The 19,453-nt window shown below is 64.1% G+C and overlaps 1 protein-coding gene across 1 annotated transcript; it reads right to left on the bottom strand.

Annotated features, from left to right (window-relative positions):
- Window positions 1–506: 506 nt before the first annotated feature.
- On the bottom strand, window positions 507–19,058 carry ATG2A (autophagy related 2A). The gene is made up of 41 exons (XM_054570910.1): window positions 18,786–19,058; window positions 16,680–16,842; window positions 16,421–16,573; window positions 16,165–16,267; window positions 15,623–15,758; window positions 15,379–15,477; window positions 15,019–15,115; window positions 14,762–14,926; window positions 14,520–14,660; window positions 13,834–14,071; window positions 13,606–13,750; window positions 13,417–13,509; window positions 12,827–12,985; window positions 12,482–12,725; window positions 12,068–12,164; window positions 11,782–11,941; window positions 10,967–11,109; window positions 10,730–10,875; window positions 10,473–10,627; window positions 9,899–10,049; window positions 9,562–9,761; window positions 9,378–9,458; window positions 9,126–9,232; window positions 8,952–9,044; window positions 7,686–7,756; window positions 7,380–7,456; window positions 6,717–6,887; window positions 6,481–6,607; window positions 6,184–6,398; window positions 5,420–5,628; window positions 5,027–5,162; window positions 4,388–4,594; window positions 4,051–4,152; window positions 3,880–3,964; window positions 3,668–3,794; window positions 3,516–3,588; window positions 3,229–3,311; window positions 2,836–2,957; window positions 2,546–2,700; window positions 1,322–1,474; window positions 507–1,242 (listed from the first exon to the last, which is right to left on the bottom strand). The coding sequence occupies exons 1-41, from the start codon at window positions 18,954–18,956 to the stop codon at window positions 1,006–1,008; spliced, it is 5,790 nt and encodes a 1,929-aa protein (XP_054426885.1). The 5' UTR covers window positions 18,957–19,058; the 3' UTR covers window positions 507–1,005.
- Between the last annotated feature and the right edge of the window lie 395 nt (window positions 19,059–19,453).

Genomic DNA, 19,453 nt, shown 5'->3' with positions numbered 1-19,453 from the left:
GACCTCCAGAGGGCCCAGACCCCCAGGAAGGGCCTTTGCCGAGACCCTGGCTCCTTACGAGCTAGGCAGGGCTCATCGGGAAGGACAGGAGGCTCTGAGACCAAGGGCACAGTAGCCTCAGGTCACACAGTCAGGGTCTGAACCTCGCTGGGCGACCCACAGCGCTGCCCTTTGCTCTGGTCCAGCAGCCTCCCAGCTGTTCCCTCACACCGGGCCCCCGGCAAGGCTGGGCCCTGGGCTCCTGCAGGGATAGAGCCAAGAAACGAAGTGTGGACAAGGCGGCCTCCCAGGGCGGCTCCTCCTCTCCTCCTGCCGCATCAGAGGCGGGGCCAGGGCTGCGGCCCCTTGGGTGGGCGGCAAGGAGGAGCCCAGGGCGGCCGGGGGAGGGAGTGTAGGGCTGGGCAGGTGGCTGGGGTAGTGGCCGGGGGAAAGCACCCTGACCCGTTGGGCGGGGGACGGGGGGGACATGGGAGGTGCTGGGCGCAGAGGTGGGAGCCTGAGTGCCAGTCCAGGTCAAGCTGAGGCCGGGGCAGTGCGGCCACACAGGACAGGGGCTGGCGGCGGGCACAGTTTATTCCACATCACGCAGACATTGACCCACACGCTCAGGAGCTTAAAAATAATACATTGAACCACACGCTGTCTGTGCTCCCGCCTCTCCCGGAGACACAGAAAGACACTTGGCTGAGTGGGGTCAGGGTCCGAGGGTCCAAAAGCCTCCATCCTGGGACAAGGCAGTAGTGTGGGCCCAGGCGGCGGTGGGGGCAGCGTCCTTCCCCCACCCCGAGAAAAAGTGCAGAGACAGGGCTGTGGCCCCAAGGAGGGAGGCCCCACTCTCAGCGGTTGGCAGCAGGTAGACCAGGGGCGCGGTCCTTCACGGTCCTTCCTGAGGGCCCGGCCCGCCATGCCGTGGGCACAGCTCTCAGGGGGCGCGGGAGCCAAGGTGCCACTGCAGCTGGCTGGGCGTGGGGGGCAGGCAGCGCCTGAGTCCTCGGCACCTGGCGCTCAGTCCTGGGCCTCATCTGAACGCCACTTGAGAGCGTGGTCCTTGTGTGCATCGGGGAGGATCTGGTTGCGCATCCCCCCGAGCAGGTTGGACGTGGCCTCTGTGGCCAGGATGAGGGGTTTCACCACCGTCGGGGGCAGCTGGCGGATCACGCCTCCCACGGCACCGGTCAGCCCCTTCTGCTCGTGACCCCGAGACGCCACCTCGCAGATGGTCTGAGCCGTGTCCAGGATGCCCTGTGGAAGCGCAGGTCAGTGCACGGGTCTGGGCGGAGAGCGGGCGTGGGACGGCGGGCGCAGGGCGGGGCCTCCTTACCTCTCGAACGGTGTCATAGGCCTTGACCACGCCCTCCCGGAGGTCTGCAGGCTGCTGGCCCTTGCGCAGCCTTCGCACGGAGCGCTTGTCCTGCAGGGAGCGGGAGACGGGTTCCGCCGGGGACAGGATGTCATACACTGTCTCGGCTGTGGCCTGGGGGCGCACGGGGGGTAGACACCGGATAAGAAGAGCGAACAGGCAGACATGACGGACCCCGAGGCCCCCAGTCCAGGGAGCCCACCGCTGTCCCTCCCCCAGCACCGCACCGGCTCCAGGGGTCCAGCCCAGGTTCCCGCCGCCAGGTCAGGGGGCTTCAGGGGGACCACACGCCTCCTCAGGGGCCACTCCTAACGTCCTCCAGACCCACACCCGCCTCCTGCTCACCTGCCCACCCCTGCACCCCACCACGTCTGTGGGCGCCCCACATGCCGCTTGCCTGAGCTGGGCTCATCGGCTGGCCTCGCCAGTTCTACACAGAGGGGCCCTGCAGCGACCGGGGCCCCTCACTCATCCCTATGGACCAGGGAGTCCGTTACTGAGTGTAACCGGCCTTTCGTCCCAGACTCCTCTGTTCTTCGGCCCCTGCTCCCTCACCCCGCGTCACTCCTCCCCCCAACCTCCTTGCCTGCAGGCACCACGCTCGGCTGTCACCCTGGGGGAGGCCCTCGGATGCCTGCTTATCCCTCCGGCCTCCTCTCCAGAGCCCTGCCCCTGCCCTCACGGGGCTGAACGTGCAGGGCCCAGAAAGCACCATGATCCTCACGCACGGGCACGCTCACACTCACTTGCTGTGGTCGCTGCCAGCACCTGCCCACCCCAGCCCTCCCACCACAGGACGCGCTGCACGACCCACAGCTGCCCACAGGAAGGCTCCCTGGGGACCAATCGGGGCCTAGCAAGGTGCAGGGCCTGAGAGCCAGGGTCAGCCGGGGCCTTACTTTCCCGTCTCCGTAAACAGAGCCCCCTTCCCTCCCCTTCCAGACGGCCGGCCGTGAGCAGAGACCCAGCGAGCTATAAAGCTCGGGTGGCGCTCTTTCTCCTGCACGGGGCCACCGTGGGCGCAGGAGACCTGGCTGCAGTCCGGGGCCAGTCACGTGGCCTCTCCTTTCTGTGACTGTTCCTCATAGAATGTTCTGCACACCCAGACACCGCACCGTCAGCCGAGCTTTGGGGACGCCGTGGCCAACCCTCCCCGCCCGCGCAGCCGCAGCCAGGGCCGCTCACCTGGATGGCCTGCACCAGCCGGTTGCTGAGTTCCAGGGCAGCAGAGGCCGTCGACGAGCCAAAGGAGGCGGCCCCTCGTTGCAGCCCCCGCATGAGGCGCCCATCCTTCCTGTACTGCTCGATGGGCAGCCACAGCAGGTCCCGGAACCCTTGGACTGCGGGGTCGGGGATGTCAGGGGGGCCGAGGGCCGCACTGCCCCCACCGTCCTACTTTAGGACCTCCCCTCCCATTCCCAATGGCGGCTTCCAGGCTGCCCGAGAGCAGGGAGTCCCCAGAGCCGGACACTTACAGAGCTGGACAACCGAGTGCATGGGGCCCACGCCCCCTAGCAGGCCGGGCAGCTGGTTCTTGCGGATGTCCTGCAGCCATTCATTGAGAGCATAGCCCAGCACCTTGTCCACGCCCAGGAGTCTGGGAAGGGGAGAGGAGAGGAGGGCAGGGTGGGGCAGGGCCACACGCCAAGGGGTGACAGGGCCAGGCGGACCTGAGGCACCTCGACACTCCCCATAGCCCCTCGCAGCCCTGTGCGGGGGTTGGGAGATAGCTGCGCCCATTTTACAGAGAAGAAACTGAGGCCCCAGAGGGTCGCTGTCTTGGCCAAGGCCACACAGCTAGTCAGGACCAGAGCAGAGGGAGGGTCGGCCCGGGGAGGCTGGGGTGCCGGGGCGCGGGGAGGGCTCACCCGTGCCGGCAGCAGAGCCGCTTCAGCTTCAGCTCAGAGCAGTTGAGCTGGGCCAGGCCGATGAGGAGGCCAGTGAAAGTGCCCTGGGGAGGCATACAGAGCTTGGGTTTACCTGGGGCGGGGGGTGCACAGGGACCTGCCCAGCCCACAGGACACCACCTCAGCAGCTAATGATGCCTGATGTAAGTCCTGGCTCCTGGCCCCCAAGGACGAGGCCACACCTGAACAGAACGGGGACCCCAGAAGGCCCGGCCTACTCAGCTACCCCGCCTGGTGGCCCCACTTACCACCTGGTCCATGGTGACGTGCTTGCCGTGGTAATCCAGCCAGATGGGCACCTCGGACGTGAATCGGAACTCCCTGGGGATAAGAGAGCGGGCCCTTTAACCACTGCCCGGGCCCTGCGCAGCCCGAGCCAGGGGCCTGCCCACGGCCGCACCTGAAGTAGATGGGCTGCTGCTCAGAGCCTTGCCCACCACCTGCGGCCTCTGGCATGTCGGGCGCCTCCACGTCCTCGGGCGGCCGTTCCTGGGAATCGCTGGGCTGGGCTCGGGTCTCAGGGTGAGCTAGAGATTAGACAGACACGGATGGGCCCAGGGCGGCTGGGGGGTAGCAGGCCAGGACCCTCCCCTCCCTGGTCCAGCCTCTCACCCTCAGCAGCGGCCTCCGCCGGGACCATGGGGTTGATGCCCGCTGCCAGGCTGGTAAAGAAGTCCCGGAGGAAGAGCAGGGCGTCCTGGAGGGAGCGTGGGGCTCAGGTCAGGCTCGGGGCTCGGCGGCAAGGGGTCTCACCTCAGGCCTGCCCCCACCCAGCCCGCTCACCTGGTCCACGTTGAGCCGCAGGGGCAACAGCGAGACCCGGAGACAACACTCGGGCCCACCCATGTTGGTCACGGGGGCCACGTGCAGCGCTTTGATGGTGAGCTGGGGACAGAGGGCGAGCATTGGATGATTGCTGGGCTCGGGCCCGGGGTCCCTGCCCACCGCCGCTTGCCCGGTCAGTCTGGGTCCATGCAGGCCACTCCTTCAGTGGAGCTGCCCGGAGCCCCGCCATCCTCCCAGGCTTGCAAACAACCCAGGTGGGTGTGTGTGCGTGGGAGCGCGCGTGTGAGGATGGCCGCCGCCCCTGCCCAGGCCTGAGCGGGGCTGCCCAGGGTACCATGCTGGAGTGGGTGCGCCGCGGCATCCGCTCGCTTGTGTGCATGTACAGGAACTTGTTGATCTTGGAGGAGGGGAGCCGGTCACGGATCTCGAGCTCCTGCACAATGAACACCTGGCGGGACAGCGGCTGCTCCTCCAGCTCCTTGCCTGGGGCCACAGGGCCTGTGGCTGGCTCCACTGGGTACACCTCATGCTGGAAGCTTACCTGTGGGGTGGACGGAGGCCTGAGCCAGGCAGGCAGACGGAGGGTTCACCCCAGGCCCCTACTCCCCCAGCCACCCTTCCTGCACATAGTCCCATCTCAGATCCATGCCCGACTGCCGTCGCCTGACACTTTTACGTGGCTCTCCCGCGGGCATTTCAGTCCCACGGGGTCACAGTGAACTCTTGACTTCCTCCCCCAAATCCACCTGCCTCTATTCCTGTAGCATTCCCATCTGCCCCGTCACCCAAGTGTGAACCCCAGCTCAAGCCACACTCTCCAATCTCTATCACCAGGGACACTGGTCTTGCATCCTGAAAACATCTATAAAACCCGCTCCGCAATGCCCGTGGTGCAAAGTGCTGGCTGAGCAGAAGGGACGGGGGGGCCAGCCACTCACCTGGCTGGCCTGTTGCACCCAGGCCCCCAGCTCACCTTGCTGAGCTGGATCTCCATGAGGACTTGGTGCTGCCTCCCGCTCCCCCCCTGCGTGCGCCAGGAGTTCTGGGGCCGGTTGGGGCCAGAGCAGCGGGAAGGGGAGCCCCTGGGGCCCGCGAGGCCAACTCTCGCCCTGGGAAGAGGGACAGGCTGACTCAAGGGAACACCCTTTCCTCACCCCCGTCTCAGAGCAGGACTCTCAGCCTGTGCTGGGAGACCCTCCCCTGGAAGCTGGGTGGGATAAGGAAGGAGGAACTGGGGCCAGGGAGGTGAGGACAGGCTCCAGGTGACCAGCTGCCAAGGGTCAGGGCTGGTCCCCGGCCTGGGCCGCATCTCCTGGGTGGGCCGGCCCCACTGTCACCGCTGCCACCTGCCCTCTCTCCTTCTCACCTGTGGCCGGGGTGGGGGCCGAAGTCTCGGCCCCCATAGAGGTGCCAGACAAAGGAGACCTCACGTAGCACCACGCGGGTGCTGGGCACCGGGAAGTGGGCGGGTGCCCGCAGCAGGTCTGTGCTGCCCAGCGGCCGAGAGAAGTGCCCGTCCTGCACGACGATGGGGCCCGGGTGCAGCTGGGTCACCACGGGCTCCCCGTCCCGGGGCTGCAGGGAGGAGGCCGAGTGAGCACACGTGACCCAGACGCTCTCCCCTGACCCAGACGCTCTCCCCGTCCAGGCCACGCTCTGCCCGGTTTCTTTAGGCCTCCGGCTTCCCTTCCCATTTCTGACAGAAGATAACTCAAGTGAGTCACTGTCCCCACAGCCTGCGCCTGCTTATTCTGTCCAGGATGGGGCTGAATGTCCCTCGCTCCTGCCAGCCTTGTCTGCCTGAGGCCTGGGTCTTGCTTGCATGTGACACTCCCACTGGTCCTTGGGGGCCAGGAGGTCAGCGCCCTTGCAGCCCGCACCCGCCCAGCGAGCCACCTGCCCGTGTCCTCCCGCTCTGCCGTTCCCGTCCCTCTGCCCAGGATGCCACTTCCCTGGGAATCCACAAGCTCCTTCCCAGCCCAGAGTCAGGGCTGCCTCCCCAGGAAGACCCTCCCTGCCCACCTCCCACAGGATAGTGACCCCCTCCTGCCTTTCCCACAGCTCCACCTCTAGAAGGGCCTGGGACTGGGTGGCCCTCTCCCGCCCCTGCCTAGCCTGCCCACCACGCACCGGGATGCCCAGGCCAGGAGCGTCAAGGATGCAGAATTCGTCGCTGTCCAGAGTGTCTCCATCCCCCTCCTCTTCCATTTCCTCTTCATTGGCCTCTGAGAAGGATCCTGAACTGCCAGCAGGGACCCCAACAGGCGAAGAGGGGGGCTGGGCCCCACTCCGCTCCCCGGGGAATAGGTAGACCGACACGGGCGAGGCCTGAGGGAGGGGGCCACCTGTGGGAGACAGCGCTGGTGTCGGGGGACGCCCGACATGGGTGCTGGTTGTGCCCGCTGGCCCCGAGGGCCCCCAGCCCACCTGGGTGCTGGGCCAGCTCCCGCAGGCTGCGCTCGGTGTCCAGGAGGGCGTCAGTCAGGTCCCGTTGGTTGATGAGGGCCGGCTCCACTGGGGGGCACGAGGGCAGGGAGGCGGGGCTCTCGGAGAGCTGGGCCAGGCAGGGGAGGGTGGTGAATGAGCGCCAGGAGGGAGCGGTGGGGACCGTGGCAGGGAGGGGGCCAGGCAGGGCTCCGGGGGCCTGGGCGGCCAGGTCTCACCTGTACTTTCTGGCCGGCGATCTCAGTGGGGCTGGGGGGCCGGGCTGGGGGGTGCAGGTCGCCTGCGTTCATTACATACTGCAGCAGGTTGACCAGCAGGGCGCAGGAGTCAGCGCAGCTGTGCATGTGCACCACGTTGTTGGAGCAGCGCAGCTCGAACAGCGGCTGGCTCTGTCGGGGCGGGGCAGGGGTGGCGTCAGCCCAGGCTCTACCCTCTCCGTCCAGAGATGGTACCGCCTAGGATTTCCCTGGGGTGAATGAGCACACAGTGCCCAGGGGCGGAAGGGGCTTGGCCCCAGGCTGCCCAAGGAAGCGGGGCGCCACCCCCTGAGCAAAGGGTCCATGAGCCCAAGCTCCTCTGCCCCGACCCCAGCCTGCCAGGCACGGCCTTCTGCCTCTGTTATACGGATGAGGACGCTGCCTGACTCCCGAGGCCCTGGCTGCAGCTGCCCTCTAGTGGCGGGCCTCCCGCTGAGGGACACCCGCGGTGGGCCTGGCCCCTCCCCACAGAGCCAGGGGAAGGGCATGCAGTGACCATAACCTGCACCCAGGCCCAGGGAGCAGAAACAAAGAGATGGTGCGTGGCGGAAGGGGGTCCTCTGAAGGCGCCTTGGCCCCTGCGCTGCCTGGGCCCCAGGGCCTCAGGGAAACAGCTGCACTCACCAGTTTGCCCTCGGTGCTCCCCTTCCAAGTTTTGATCACGAGCTCCAGGAGGTCGACATCCAAGACACAGACATAATCTGAAGCAGAGGACGAAAGACGTTTCTGCTGTCTCCTCACACGCAGCTCCCAACCCACGGCCAGAGGGGAGAATCGGAGGGTTATCTGGGCGCAGCCCTTGGGTGCGTGCACGCATGTGTGGGTGTGGAGAACCCGGCCACCAGGTGAGGGAGGACATGGGCTGCTCGGTGTGTGGCCGGGCACCATGGTCCCTCGGAGGGGAGGGAGCCCAGCCCAGGCCCTGCCCACCTCGCCGCAGGTCCAGGGTCTCCGCCTCACACTTGTCGGACAGGTACAAGGCTGAGTCGTCGAGGATGAACCTGGTGGGGAACAGGGCTGAGAAGGGCCCGGAGCCCCTGCAGGCAGCAGCTCCACGGGAGCCGGCAGCGGCGGGGTGCCCAGGGACAGGCAGAGGGACACCCGAAACAGGCCCCAGGCCCACAAGACCCTGGTACTGAGCCCCCTCTGGCCTCGGTGTTTGTACTGTGAGGGGAATGGACCTGGTCTCCCGTGTCACAGGCCCAGATTTATCTGTTCCCTAAGCATTTCTAGCTCCTCTGCCTCATCTGGGCCTTCCAGGGAAGGAAGGGTCCTATTTTCCCCTCCTGCATTCATTGTTCTTTTAAAATAAGTCCTTTTAGCCCTGGCTGATGTGGCTCAGTGGACTGAGCATCGGCTCACAAACCAAGAGGTTGCTGGTTCGATTCCTGGCTAGGGCTCATGCCTGGGTTGCAGGCCAGGTCCCCAGATGGGGGAGCTTGAGAGGCAACAGATCCATGTATTTCTTGTCCATTGATGTTTCTCTCCCTCTCTTTCTCCCTCCCTTCCTCTCTCTAGAAGTAAACAAATAAAATCTTTAAAAATAAAATAAACCCTTCTTTTAATGGCAACGTAACACAAGCTCCTTTATAGTATTTTAAAACAGCAATAAAAAGGGCATAATCCCTAATCCCTAATCATAATCCCTAATCCCAAATTCTGCTATACATCTCCTTCCAGTCTTTTTTATGAAGCCACACAGAGATGCCCGTGAATAACTGCTCATAAATCTTTGTTTTAAACATTTGTAGTCTTACATCTCACTTTTCCCAGTCAACATTTTACTATGGCATTTCCCTGTACTTTTCAATGTTGTTCTTTGACTTGGCTTTAACGGCTGGGCGGGCCCGTTTACTGACTCAGGCTGCGATCTGCGGGCATCAGAACGGCAAGCCCTGATTGCTTCGAGCTGTACGGCAGGGGCGCTACCCTCCAGCTGTCCTAGCCTCTGTCCTAGCACAGCCACCAGAAGCAAGCTGAGCCCAGGGGAGGCGATCAGGACAGAGGGCGCGAACGCCTTGAAGGCCCTGATTCGGAGGTCCAACTGCCCTCCAAGAAGCTGGAACCAGTTCTGAGGGAGGAGCATCACCCGAGTGTACAGAAAGGCTCAGAGAATGGCCTGAGGGCACAGAGCAGGTAGACAGCTGCTGGGGAGGTGGCAGCTGCAGCCCAGCTCGGGAGGGAGGGGCTGCATACCTGAGCAGGAAAGTGGAGGTGTCCATGATGATGTTACTGGAGAGGGTGAAGGTCTCGGCGGTGATAAGGACACGCACAGGGAGGTAGAGGGGCCTGGGGGGACAGCTCAGCTGGGGCAGGCTGCCTACACACACGTGAGAGCCTGCCCCCTGCCCCAGCACCCAGCCTGGGTACCTGTAGTCCACGGCGCAGGAGAACAGGTGTGTGTGTAGGACGGTAATGACCGTCGGGGGCAGGTAGCCCAGCACGGGGTCATCCAGCACGTCTAAGAACTCCAACAGCTTTGGGGAGCAGGTGGGGGAGGTGGTGACGATAGAATGGCCTCCTCCCTCCTCTAACCCCCCAGCCCAGCACGGCCCAGCCACACCCATGACACAGGCCTCCTCCCAGCCTGGAGACCTGTCTACCCATGCCACACTCCCTCACCTGGGAGTGCCAGCTCTGCTCTGGTAGGGTTACGTAGTGGCGTAGGGTGGCTCTGTGCAGCCTCAGTGTCACCAGGAACTCCTGGGGGTGGGACACAGTCAGCAAGGAGGGAGCCCAGCCCTTCGGGCACCAGGCAGACAGTTGCCCCAGCCAAGTGGGTGGGCAGAAGAGGACATGGCTGTACCTTGACATTCTTGTGGGGGTCTAGGTGGATGCGCACAGCAGTGGACAGCATATGGGGGCCTTGGCCCTGGCTCTTTCGGCCTGAGGCTCCCCGCTCAGTCACCCCTTTCTCTGATGGGTAGATGGTTGGGACCAGCTGGGCCGGGGGAGCAAAGGTGGGCAGCTCCAGGTGACTGGGCAGCAGGTAGTCCTCCACGGTCGCTGGAGAGGCAGCTGGTGAGCCCCCTGCCAAGCCAGCTGACCGCCCACTTCACCGAGGGCCCACATCCCTCCTGAAGGCCCCCGCCCTGTCCGCAGACCCTAGAGACCCCTTGACGACTGGCCCACAGCCCTCACACCTCGGTGGTAGAGCGTTGCCTTTTCAGCCTCCAGGCAGAAGTAGCCCAGTCCCGGCTGGCCTCGGTACTGGGAGACGCTGAAGAGGGTCCCTTGCTCCACGTCCAGCACCAGCTCCCCGTGTACATCCTCCAGCAGCCTCCCCTCCTCGTCCTACAGACAGAGCACAGGGCCGGTCTCACCAGCTGCACGGAGCAGCCCCCAGGCCCGCAGGGGCCAGGGGGCCTCCTGGAGCCCTGGTCTAACTGGGATCGGCTCCAGCGTCTACACGGACTTCGCTGGAAGCCCGGCCAGCGCTTGTGGCTTTTGCCAGAGGGGAAGGATCACGCCTGCCCAGTCCGCCTCCTAGTGTCACGTGGTGCCTCACACACTGCAGGTGCTACTAAGTGGCTGAGAGGGCGCAAGAGGGTGAGTGGGGGGTCCGGGGAGTGCTGCTGGCTGGACCGGCCCCGCTCAGCCCCCCACCACCCGGGCCCATTTCCCACATTCCCGACTTGGCGCTGCCCACTCTGGTCTCGGTCCCCTGACCGTGGGGGCTCTGCAGCCAGGGGCTCGCCTCCGCGGGGCTGCCCTCACCTTGGTCTCACAGAGGGCTGTGATCCGGCCCTTCAGCACGGTCACCAGCGTAGTCACGGTGCTCTGGGAGCGAGAGTTCAGGGGCTCGGGGGCGGCCCGGGGGGCGCCTGATGCCCCCACTGAGAAGTGGGCATCCTCGTCATCCGAGTCTGAGTCTGGGGGGAGATCAGGAAGCGAGTGGGAAGGAGACCTGGGAGGGCCGCCCCAGCCCTGCCCAGCTCTGGGGGCCCCAGCCCCTGCCAGACACCCCCTCCTACCCAGCTTGAAGGCTGACTTGCACATCTTGAAGTTGTCATGCCAGAAGCCCGAGGGGCCTGAGAAGCCAGGAGGGTGCGTGGCATGGGCAGAGGCGGGGGCAGGAAGCAAGTCTGCTGGCTCCCACATGAGCAGGTCGTTGTTGATCCTGAGACAGGCAGGGGGCCGGTGGCAGTGAGGGCAGGGAGGCCCAGCCAGGCTCCCAGCCGCAGCCCCCGCCCGCCCGCCCACATCGTCACCTGTTGTAGAGGCTCTCATAGACCTCCTTGCTGGGCAGGAAGACGTGGGCACTGGGCAGGACCACTTCCAGGCTGCAGCGTGACAGCCTCAGGGCCCGGCTCTGGAAGATCCTCATCTCCTCAGGGTCTCCAGGAATCACCATCTGTGTGGGGGGGCGGGAAGGCTCCTGAGAGAGGGCGGGCCCTGCCCCAGGCTCCGCAATCAGACCCAGACCTGCACCCTAACCTCCTACCACTCGTTCATTCTTATCACTCATTCACACGAGCCCTTCCCTGCTGGGACAGCTGCCATCTCGCAGGAAGTGCCGACTGCACGCCAACCCTGCTCTGCGGGCCTCACACGCTAGTTAATTCCTTTATCAGGACAGGCCTGGGAGGGTCCTCATACCCACTTTTCAGAGGAGGAAACGCATCTGCAAGCAACTCTCCAAGAGGCTGGGCACCAACCTGAGATGACACGCCGCTGAGCAGCAGAGCCTGGATTTAAACCCAGACTTTTTGGCACAGCCCCTAACCGCCTCTTACTCAACCTTCATCACTCTCACAGGAAAGGGTCCCCAGGCCTACATGTACAGTGCCAAGAAGTGATTGATGGGACAGGGCCCCGATCTCCCCCGCAGAGCCTGCCCTCACCAGCACCCTCACTCCTGGGCCCTACAAGCTGGGTTGCTTCCGACTCCCCACTGACATGAGATGACAGAAGAGACAAAATTTTCGCTGGTGCTGAGTCACATCACCTGAGGCCCCGAGTACTCCTCTCCCCTGGGCCCACAGCCACCACGTGGCTTGTGAGACCCGGGGCGCCCAGGCCTCACCTCCTCTGTCTCATACATAGTCCTCTTGGAAGAGAAGGGCGAGGGCTCGGGCTCCCGCAGCTCACAGGGGCTCTCAACAGACAGGTCCAGCTCCTCTCCCTTCTCTGGGCCCACTTCCCACTGCGTGCCGCCGATCTGGGGGTGCAGGGTCACCACTACCCTGCCGGGGCACAGGCCTGTCACTGATCGGCAGGGCGCCCCCAGCCCCTGATCCCAAGTGGCCACCCGCCGCCCTCAGTAGCAAAGCCCTCCTCTGCTGTCAACTCCTGCCAGGGTCCCCGCTTACTGGGGCAGGAAGTATTTTCGACCAGGGCTCTTGGGATCCAGGGCTTTGGAGACTCGCAGGCAGGGGACAGGTGGCTTCTCTCCATCTTCATAGGTGCCTGGAGCGGATGGGGAAGAATGGGAGGTGGTCACTGCTGCCTGTCCCCATTTCTCCCTCAGTGCCAGGTGGAGTCAGCGGTGACTCTCCTTTACTATTCACAGGCCTGGGCCCTTTCCCATGCAGCAGCCCAAGGATAAAGGGCCGCCCTGCCTGCCGCCCCGAGCAGGCCCGGCGCAGGCAGTCCTGGTGCGTCACGCAGCTGGTGAAGCCCGGGCCTGCTCCCCGGCCACCCCGCCTCTTCCGCAGCCCTAAGTGCGTCTCTCGCAGAGGCCTGAGACCCCGCCCCAGGTCTGCCTGTCTCCCAGGGGTTCTCACCGTGCAGGTCGGAGCAGGTAAGCTCCAGGCGGGTAGGGGCTGGGGGACCAGGCCCACTGCTCAACTCTGTCCGGAAATGGGGCTCGCTCAGCTCCAGCCGCAGCTGCTCCGCCCGAACAGCCTGGCCGGCCCAGGGGTCCCTCTCGGGCCGCAGGTCGGCAATGGGGAAGCGCAGCTGAAGTGTGGCGCGGGGCGCTGACAGACGCACCACTGTCTGCTGTTCGGCAGCTGGCGGGGACTCCGTCTGTGAGGGGAGGAGGGGTCACAGCTGCCGCCAGGAACCCCGCCACTGACCGTGAGCCAGAGGGCCTGTGCTCCGCTCCTAGCCCTGACTAGGCACCTTACCAGCAGGCCGGCAGGTGGCTCGGGTGGGGCCAAGGTGGCCAGGTGCAGCAGGGCGGCGAGCCGGTCCAGGGCCCCCAGCTCCACGTCTGCCTGGAAGTCGGCCAGGTCCAGGGTCAGCTCTGAGCGGCAATGGCAGGTGGCTGTGCGCCGGGATCGGCTCTGAGGTTGAGGGTGTTCGGGTCAGCAAGGGCTGTGGGGTGGGTGAGGGCAGGGCGGGGAGGGGCCCCTTGAGCAAAAGCAAAGGGGCCTCCTGGGTGGTAATGAAAAGCGCTTGGGCAGCAGACCCAGGAGACCCTCACCACCCTGCTGGAGGCAGATGACCGTGCTTATTTCATAAAGCCATCCACCAGTCACCACCCCCTGCCCTGGAGGTTAGCAGGGCATCGCCACGATGAGCCAGGGCAGGCGCAACCGTGTCCAAATGTACTCAAGGGTCCTCGGGTGGGGAGGTACGCTCCGCTTGCAGCACAGGATAAGGGGGTGGAGGGTGGGAACAGGGGGGTCCCAGAGGAGGCTGGGAGTGGGGGCATGGTGTCAATGCACCATGGGAAACAGCAAAGGGTCTTCAGGCCTAGAGGGGGGTGGGTTACCTTGGGCACACGGCGCAGTGTCTGCGTGTGGCGCAGGTGGGCACAGGGCTGAGCTGAGGCCTGGGAGCCCTGGCTGCTGGGGAAGCTCAGGATCTGGGACGGGACGTGAAAGGTGAGAGGGTCAGGCCGAGCCCCTGCGTCCCCCCAGCCTCCAGGCCTAGACCGCACACACTCGCCTCTGGCCCCCACCTCCATGTACTCAGGTTTCGAAGCGCCCCTGGGCCACAGACACTCCAGCACTTCGAGCTGCCCGAAGTGCACTTCCGTGCTGGTGGTCCGGCGGCCCCTGCCGGTCTGCAGCTCCCAGGACAGCTGGACAGCTGCACCCGTTAGCCTGCAGGGAGGAAGCTGGGCATCAGGTGGGGGGCTGGAGGGACTCAGGGAGCCTCTCCCAAGGCCCCTGCCTCGGGCTCGTACCGAACATGGCTACAGGGACAGGCCCTCTGGAAGCGCAGTCGGAGATGGTGGAAGTCCCGGGAGCCGAAGGGCCCATCCTTGGCAGCATCAAATTCGGCAAAGAAGTGGGTGGTGAGGTCAGGTGGTCCGGAAGATGGGGCGGATGTCTCAAGCAAGGTCAGGGTCATGCCCCCCAAGGTCATCTTCAGCAGCGAGTCAGGGCGCATGGTGTCCGGATGGGGCGTGGGGGCCGTCTTGCCTAAAGGGACAGAGGCTTCAGCAGGGGCCCCCCAGAGCTCCTGGGCAGCCCACACTGGGGGCTGTGAGAAGTTCTGGGCCAGCCAGACTGTGGCTCTGGGGGCAGGCGGCCAGGCACTGAGTCCAGGCTCAGTCCAACCCTCTCACGGGGAATCCAAGGACTGGAGGTAACGAAACACTCGCCCAGTGCCTGACACACACACAAGCTCTCAATGCCATGTCTTATTACCCCGTTTACAGGAGGGGAAAGGGCGCCTTGGAGAGCTGAAGTGCTCGTCCAAGGTCGCTGGCTCCGGAGCAGAGGCTTTGTCTGTTGCATCGCCAGCCTCCCCGGGGAACCAAGTCACCCACGGTGGACATCCAGGCATCACGGGAGGCCTCCCGTATACATGTGACATCGCACCAGCACTGAGGCCTCTTCCTGTTCTTTCTGCGCCTGGAGCACTCACCAGTTGGGTGGCCCTGGGCAGAGAACCGGCGTGGGGTCATGTCACTGTGCACAGAGGAGCCAAGGTCAACGTCGGAGAGGGAGAGCTCAGAGACGGCTGAGGCCACGCTGCTCGTGAGGCCGGCCATGGAGAAGAAGAGGTCTGTGGGCCAGGTGAGGGCGTCAGGGACAGCAGGCTCGGCCCCCGACTCCTGCACCCACACCAGCCAGCCCGCCAACTGCCGGGCCTGGCCCCGCACCCACCAGTGCTGTCCAGGTTGATGACGGGGTTGGTAAGGGAGTCTGGACTGAGGGGCTCGGCCACAGCCCCCGCCTGCAGCTGCTGGTTCAGGTCCTGCTCGATCAGCCACAGGTCTTCAGCACCTAGCGGGCGGCTCTTGTTCAACTTGTCGTCCAAGGCCTTGGGGTCTACAGGAGAGGACACCGCCTTGTGTCAGTCCAACCTGGACGGCCCCTCTCCCACAGCCACCCCGCCCCCCTGAACTGCCCAGAGGCCTCACCTGCAAGGCTCATGGCACTGAGCAGTTCCTGAAGCTGCTGGAGCTGCCGCGGGGTTAAGAGCAGGTGCAGGGAGCCCAGCTGTCCGGCCACCTCCAGCTGAGGGCAGAGCGGGCAACCATGAAGCCTATACTTGCCACCCGGCCCCTTGAGAGCCACGACCCCCCTGCCTTCACCCTGAGGAGGAAGGATACCAGCCGCCAGACTAAGCTCTCACACCAACTAGCTGAGTGGCCCTGGCCACAACCTGACCTCTCTGAACCTCAGTTTCTCCAGCTGCCGCTTTGTCCCGGAGAAGATAACATGGCTGAGGATTCTGAGATGGAGAACGTCCCCTCCTCCCCAAGGGCCCAGGGACTCACCTTGGGGCCTGGGAAGGCCTCATTCTGCTTCAGTTTCACTGTCAGCTCCATGTACCCTGAGCAACTGCCGATCTGCAAGGGGGGCTCTGGGGCTTCTTCCTGGGAGGCAAGAAGATATAGGAGGGGAGAGTCAAGAAAAGGACATCAGAGCTGGTCAGAACGGATGGAGGGGTAGAGGGGTCAAGGGCCAGAGAGGGCAGGGATTAGAAGGAGAAAGAGACTGTGGGGGTTGGAGTTGGCCCACCTGTGGGGGAAGCTCCTCAAAGTGCAGGCGGACCCCCGCCAGCTGCAGCAGCTTGTGCAGGAAAGCAGGAGGCTGGTGCACATCCACCGGGGGAGCCTGGCTCGGGTCCCGCACCGCCTCATCACAGTATTCTAGTCTGGGAAGTGTAGGGTCAGCTGCTATCCCAGTCCCACAGGCGCAGAGCCCCGCTCCCTGCACAGGATTCCCTTCCAGGGGTCTGGGGTCATAGAGCTGCCCCATCGCAGCCAGACCATTCTGGGCCTCTACAGCCAGTCCTTGCTCCTCAGATGTTCCTCTGCATGTTCCCTGATCCCTGGGGGTCCCTTCTCCACTCTGCGTCTGCACCACCTGGCCCTGGGACACCACTCAAGGCTTACAATGCCGCCCATCCCCCCTTGCTGTGGCCGCTGCCCAGGCCCACCCAGACATGCTCTGCCACTTCTCAGGAGCCTAGGCTGGGGGTGCGGTCAGGGCCAGGGCCGTTTGTAGCCCCTCAAGCCCCCTCTCCCTCATGCCAGCCCCGCTGCCAGGCCTGCGCCTACCTCTGCACATGGACTTCCACTGCCACGCCATGCTCCCCATCGCCCTGTGAGTGCTCCACCCTCACGACAGTGTCCAGAAAAGTCACCCTGATCCTTCGCAGCACTGAGGGGTGAGGAGGGGTCTCAGGTTAGGTAGAGCTGTAAAGGGTGAGCAGCGTTTCCCCATCGGGGTAGCAGGGTGGCCATGTTACTAAGGCCCCTGTCTTGTGGGCCACAGAGGGGCAGGGGGCAGGGTGGCCCAGAGGGGCCTGCTTACCAGTCTCGATGGTCTGGGCGAACATCTCCAAGCCCTCCAGGGGCTGTGGTGGCTCAGAGGGCTCAGGCAGCCCATCCCGCAGGCACTCCTGAGCCAGCTGCAGGCTCGTGGTCATGCATGAGGCCCAGCTCTGCGAGTCGGCAGGCCCTGGTCCTGCGGGCAGCGAGCGGGTCTCAGGGTGGGCAGGTCCGGCCAGCTCCTGAGTGTCCAGGCCCACCCCCACCACTTGCTCCCCCCCTCAGCCTTAGCCTGCCCTCACCTGGGCCCTGGCGGGGCTGCAGGGTGAGCTGGAGGCCTGACACATTAACGGTGCAGTGGTCAGTGAGCAGCGCAGCCCAGGGCACGGCCACCTCGATGGAGCCCACAAAGCCCTCCACCAGCTCCAATGGCGATTCCATGGACTCCAGCACCTCGTTCACAGACTGCGAGCAGACGGGGGACAAATCTGGCTCAGGGCCTGCTACCTACGAGGTCCTACCTTTGCTCATGTTGATCCCTACTCTTGGCTGGTTCAATCACTGCATCACCCAAATGTGTCCAATTTTTCAAGCCAGAGGAGGAGAGAGCTGAAGGACGAAGAGGAGGAAGCTGGGTGGGGGACAGACGGTGGAGTGTCCCAGGCTTGGGAACAGCACATTCAAAGGCCTGGCAGAGAGGGCAGCAGCATGGCACGTTCACTTTGGGCAGGCGGTGCTCACAGGGAGTGTCCGGGAGAGGCAGGCACGGGCCTGACCTGAGCCTAGGGGATGCCCCCCGCATCCAAACACTTAGTGTGACTGCAGATCTCCCTGGGGCACCGGCTGAGGACCTCTCCCCCATTACAAATGGGGGAATAGCACCCCCACCAGCCTGGGGCGCCGGGAAAGCAGAAGCCCGCCTGCTTTCCCTGTGAAACCCAGAGAGGGCCTCAGTAAGCACTTGTTGGACCCATGAGTAAACAAACTAGAAGCCCGCCAAGATCAAGTCCAAACTCCTCACGCAAGATCCACAGGTGGGGAAACTGAGGCCTAGAGAGAAGAAGGAACTAGTCTAGTCACCCAATGTTCTGGGACCAACGTCTCTCTCCTCATCCCATCTCAGAGTCCCCAGGCACAGGGCTTCTCCTGAGGTCTTCACGGTCGGGGCTGCAGGCCGAGCAGCTGAGAGGAGCGGCTGGCTGTTGGAAAAGCACCTGCATTCCACTAGGGCATAACTAGCTAGGAGCCAATTCGATCCCAACAGGAGGGCAGGGCTGGGTGCAGCAGGAGTGTTTCCTGGGACTGAAGTAGGAAGAGGCAGCTCAGAGGTCCGAAAAGGCTCCCTGCACTGGGATTCACAGGCAAGAGGCAACTGGGAGGTGCCCCCAACTCTGGGCTCAGAGGACTTGCCTTGCCCCACATTTGCTTAGGAAGACCTGTCCCTAAAGCCCAACTCTTCCTGCCCAGATTGTGCTGAGGCCAGCCATGCTGCCTGCGCAGCCAGAAAACTGGGAAGCCCCTGCCCCCATGCCCATCCAATGCCAGCCCTGGGCTGGTGCCTCTAATTGGTGGTTCCTTTGCAACTCTCCAGGTCAGCTGAGCTGTGAGTCACGACCCTTCAACTGCCCCCAGACTCAGGTCTGACCCTGACCAAACATCTCTGCCTTCCCAGTGTCTCGGCTACCTCCTTCCTGCCTGGGGCCCCACCTCTCTGCCATTCTCTGAGGGCTCCCCTCCAGGTGGGGATTCTAATTCCCAATCCCCTCCCCAAACAGCCACTTGGCCCGTCCCACTCTCCCAAAAGCAGGAAGTAGGCAGCAGCAGCAGCAGCAGTCACACGAGGTGTTGATCAACACGGTTGCTGACGCGTTGTTGACATCCACATCCGGAGGCGAACCCCACCCACTGGGCTCAGGACTGTAGGGTCAGGAGGTCAGGGGACCTTTCCTACAGGTGTCCTCAGCAGGGCTCCGGACCCCTACCAGTCTTCGCTGACCAGCTGCATGGCCCCAAGTCTATCGCTGCCCTGGCCTGGTCCTACCGGAACCCCTTAGTTCCTCCAGTCCGCTCGCTCCCTCCTCACCCTCTCCTTTGCCCCTCCACCACGCTCCTCAAATCAAGGTCCCAAACTCAATGTGCTTATTTTGGCATTCTCCAGACAAGTGACATCCCTCTCCCCAGCCTCAGTTTCTCTTCTGTGAAGTGGCCACAAGGAACCCCTTCCCGCCCAGGCTCTTGCTCTGGAGGCGATCAGCCGGATCCCTCTGACGCCTGAAAAGGGCCGGATTTCCAAGGCCTTAAAACGCCTGGTACCTGGTCCCTCGGGCCCGACCCTTTCTCCGGAAGCCTCAGGTCGCTGCGGCTCTGTGCCCCCCACCTTCTTGCCGGGCTTGGGCCTGGCTCCTCACCCAGATCTCCAGGTGGATATCCCGCAGGGCAACGCTGCCCTTGTACAAATCGAGGCTGAGCTGGTCCAGGCTGAGGTGCTCCTGGAAAAAGTGACCCAAGTAGTGGTGCAGCAAGTAGCGGCAGACCCGCTCTTTCACACAGTTCGACCATGGCCACAGCCATCGTGACATCTCGGAGACCGCCGGGACCTGGCCGCCTCCACTCGCCGAACGCCGGCGATCCCTGTCCGGCTACGCTGTTCACTAGAGCCTCGGGTTCGCCCCGCCGCTGCGCTCCGCGCCAGGCCGCGCCCCCGGGCGCTCAGCCACGCCCCCCACGCTCACTGCCATTGGTCACTGCAAAGGGCGAGGCCTACTGATTGGCCGGGGGGGAGGAGCCTTCAGGCGCCAAAAAGAGACTGGGCTCTCTGCGTGATATAGTGCTCCCAAGCTTGATTTACGCTTGCGTATAAATTCTTTGTGGGAGGATCTTTAACCTTCCTTCTGCAGGCTCTGGGAAGGCTGTTGCTTGAGGTGCCATTCCCCACAGAGGAATGCGCATGCGCTGACTCGTCCAATTACTTTAAGTAGTTGGAGACTGTTTAAAGGGACAGTGTCTCGTAAAACTTCGTAGAAAGCTTCCCGGAGAAATAAAGTAGATGTGAGAGCCCTGCACGCATCTGGAGAAA

The sequence above is a fragment of the Pteronotus mesoamericanus genome, unplaced genomic scaffold, assembly GCF_021234165.1.
Source record: "Pteronotus mesoamericanus isolate MK-2021 breed Mesoamerican mustached bat unplaced genomic scaffold, CSHL_Meso_final contig_214, whole genome shotgun sequence".
Taxonomy (NCBI): Eukaryota; Metazoa; Chordata; class Mammalia; order Chiroptera; family Mormoopidae; genus Pteronotus; species Pteronotus mesoamericanus.
The sequence above is the reverse complement of the archived record's forward strand: the minus strand, read 5'-3'. Positions and strand labels throughout refer to the sequence as shown.

What these genes read in the sequence shown, in the direction of transcription:
- ATG2A (XM_054570910.1), bottom strand. Translation starts at nt 18,956, where the DNA reads ATGTCACGATGGCTGTGGCCATGGTCGAACTGTGTGAAAGAGCGGGTC. An exon ending in CGAAAATACTTCCTGCCCCA is followed by an intron (nt 11,942 to 12,067) that starts GTAAGCGGGGAC and finishes GTGCCCCGGCAG; the next exon opens with GGTAGTGGTGACCCTGCACC. An exon ending in GGCAACGCTCTACCACCGAG is followed by an intron (nt 9,762 to 9,898) that starts GTGTGAGGGCTG and finishes CTGCCTCTCCAG; the next exon opens with CGACCGTGGAGGACTACCTG.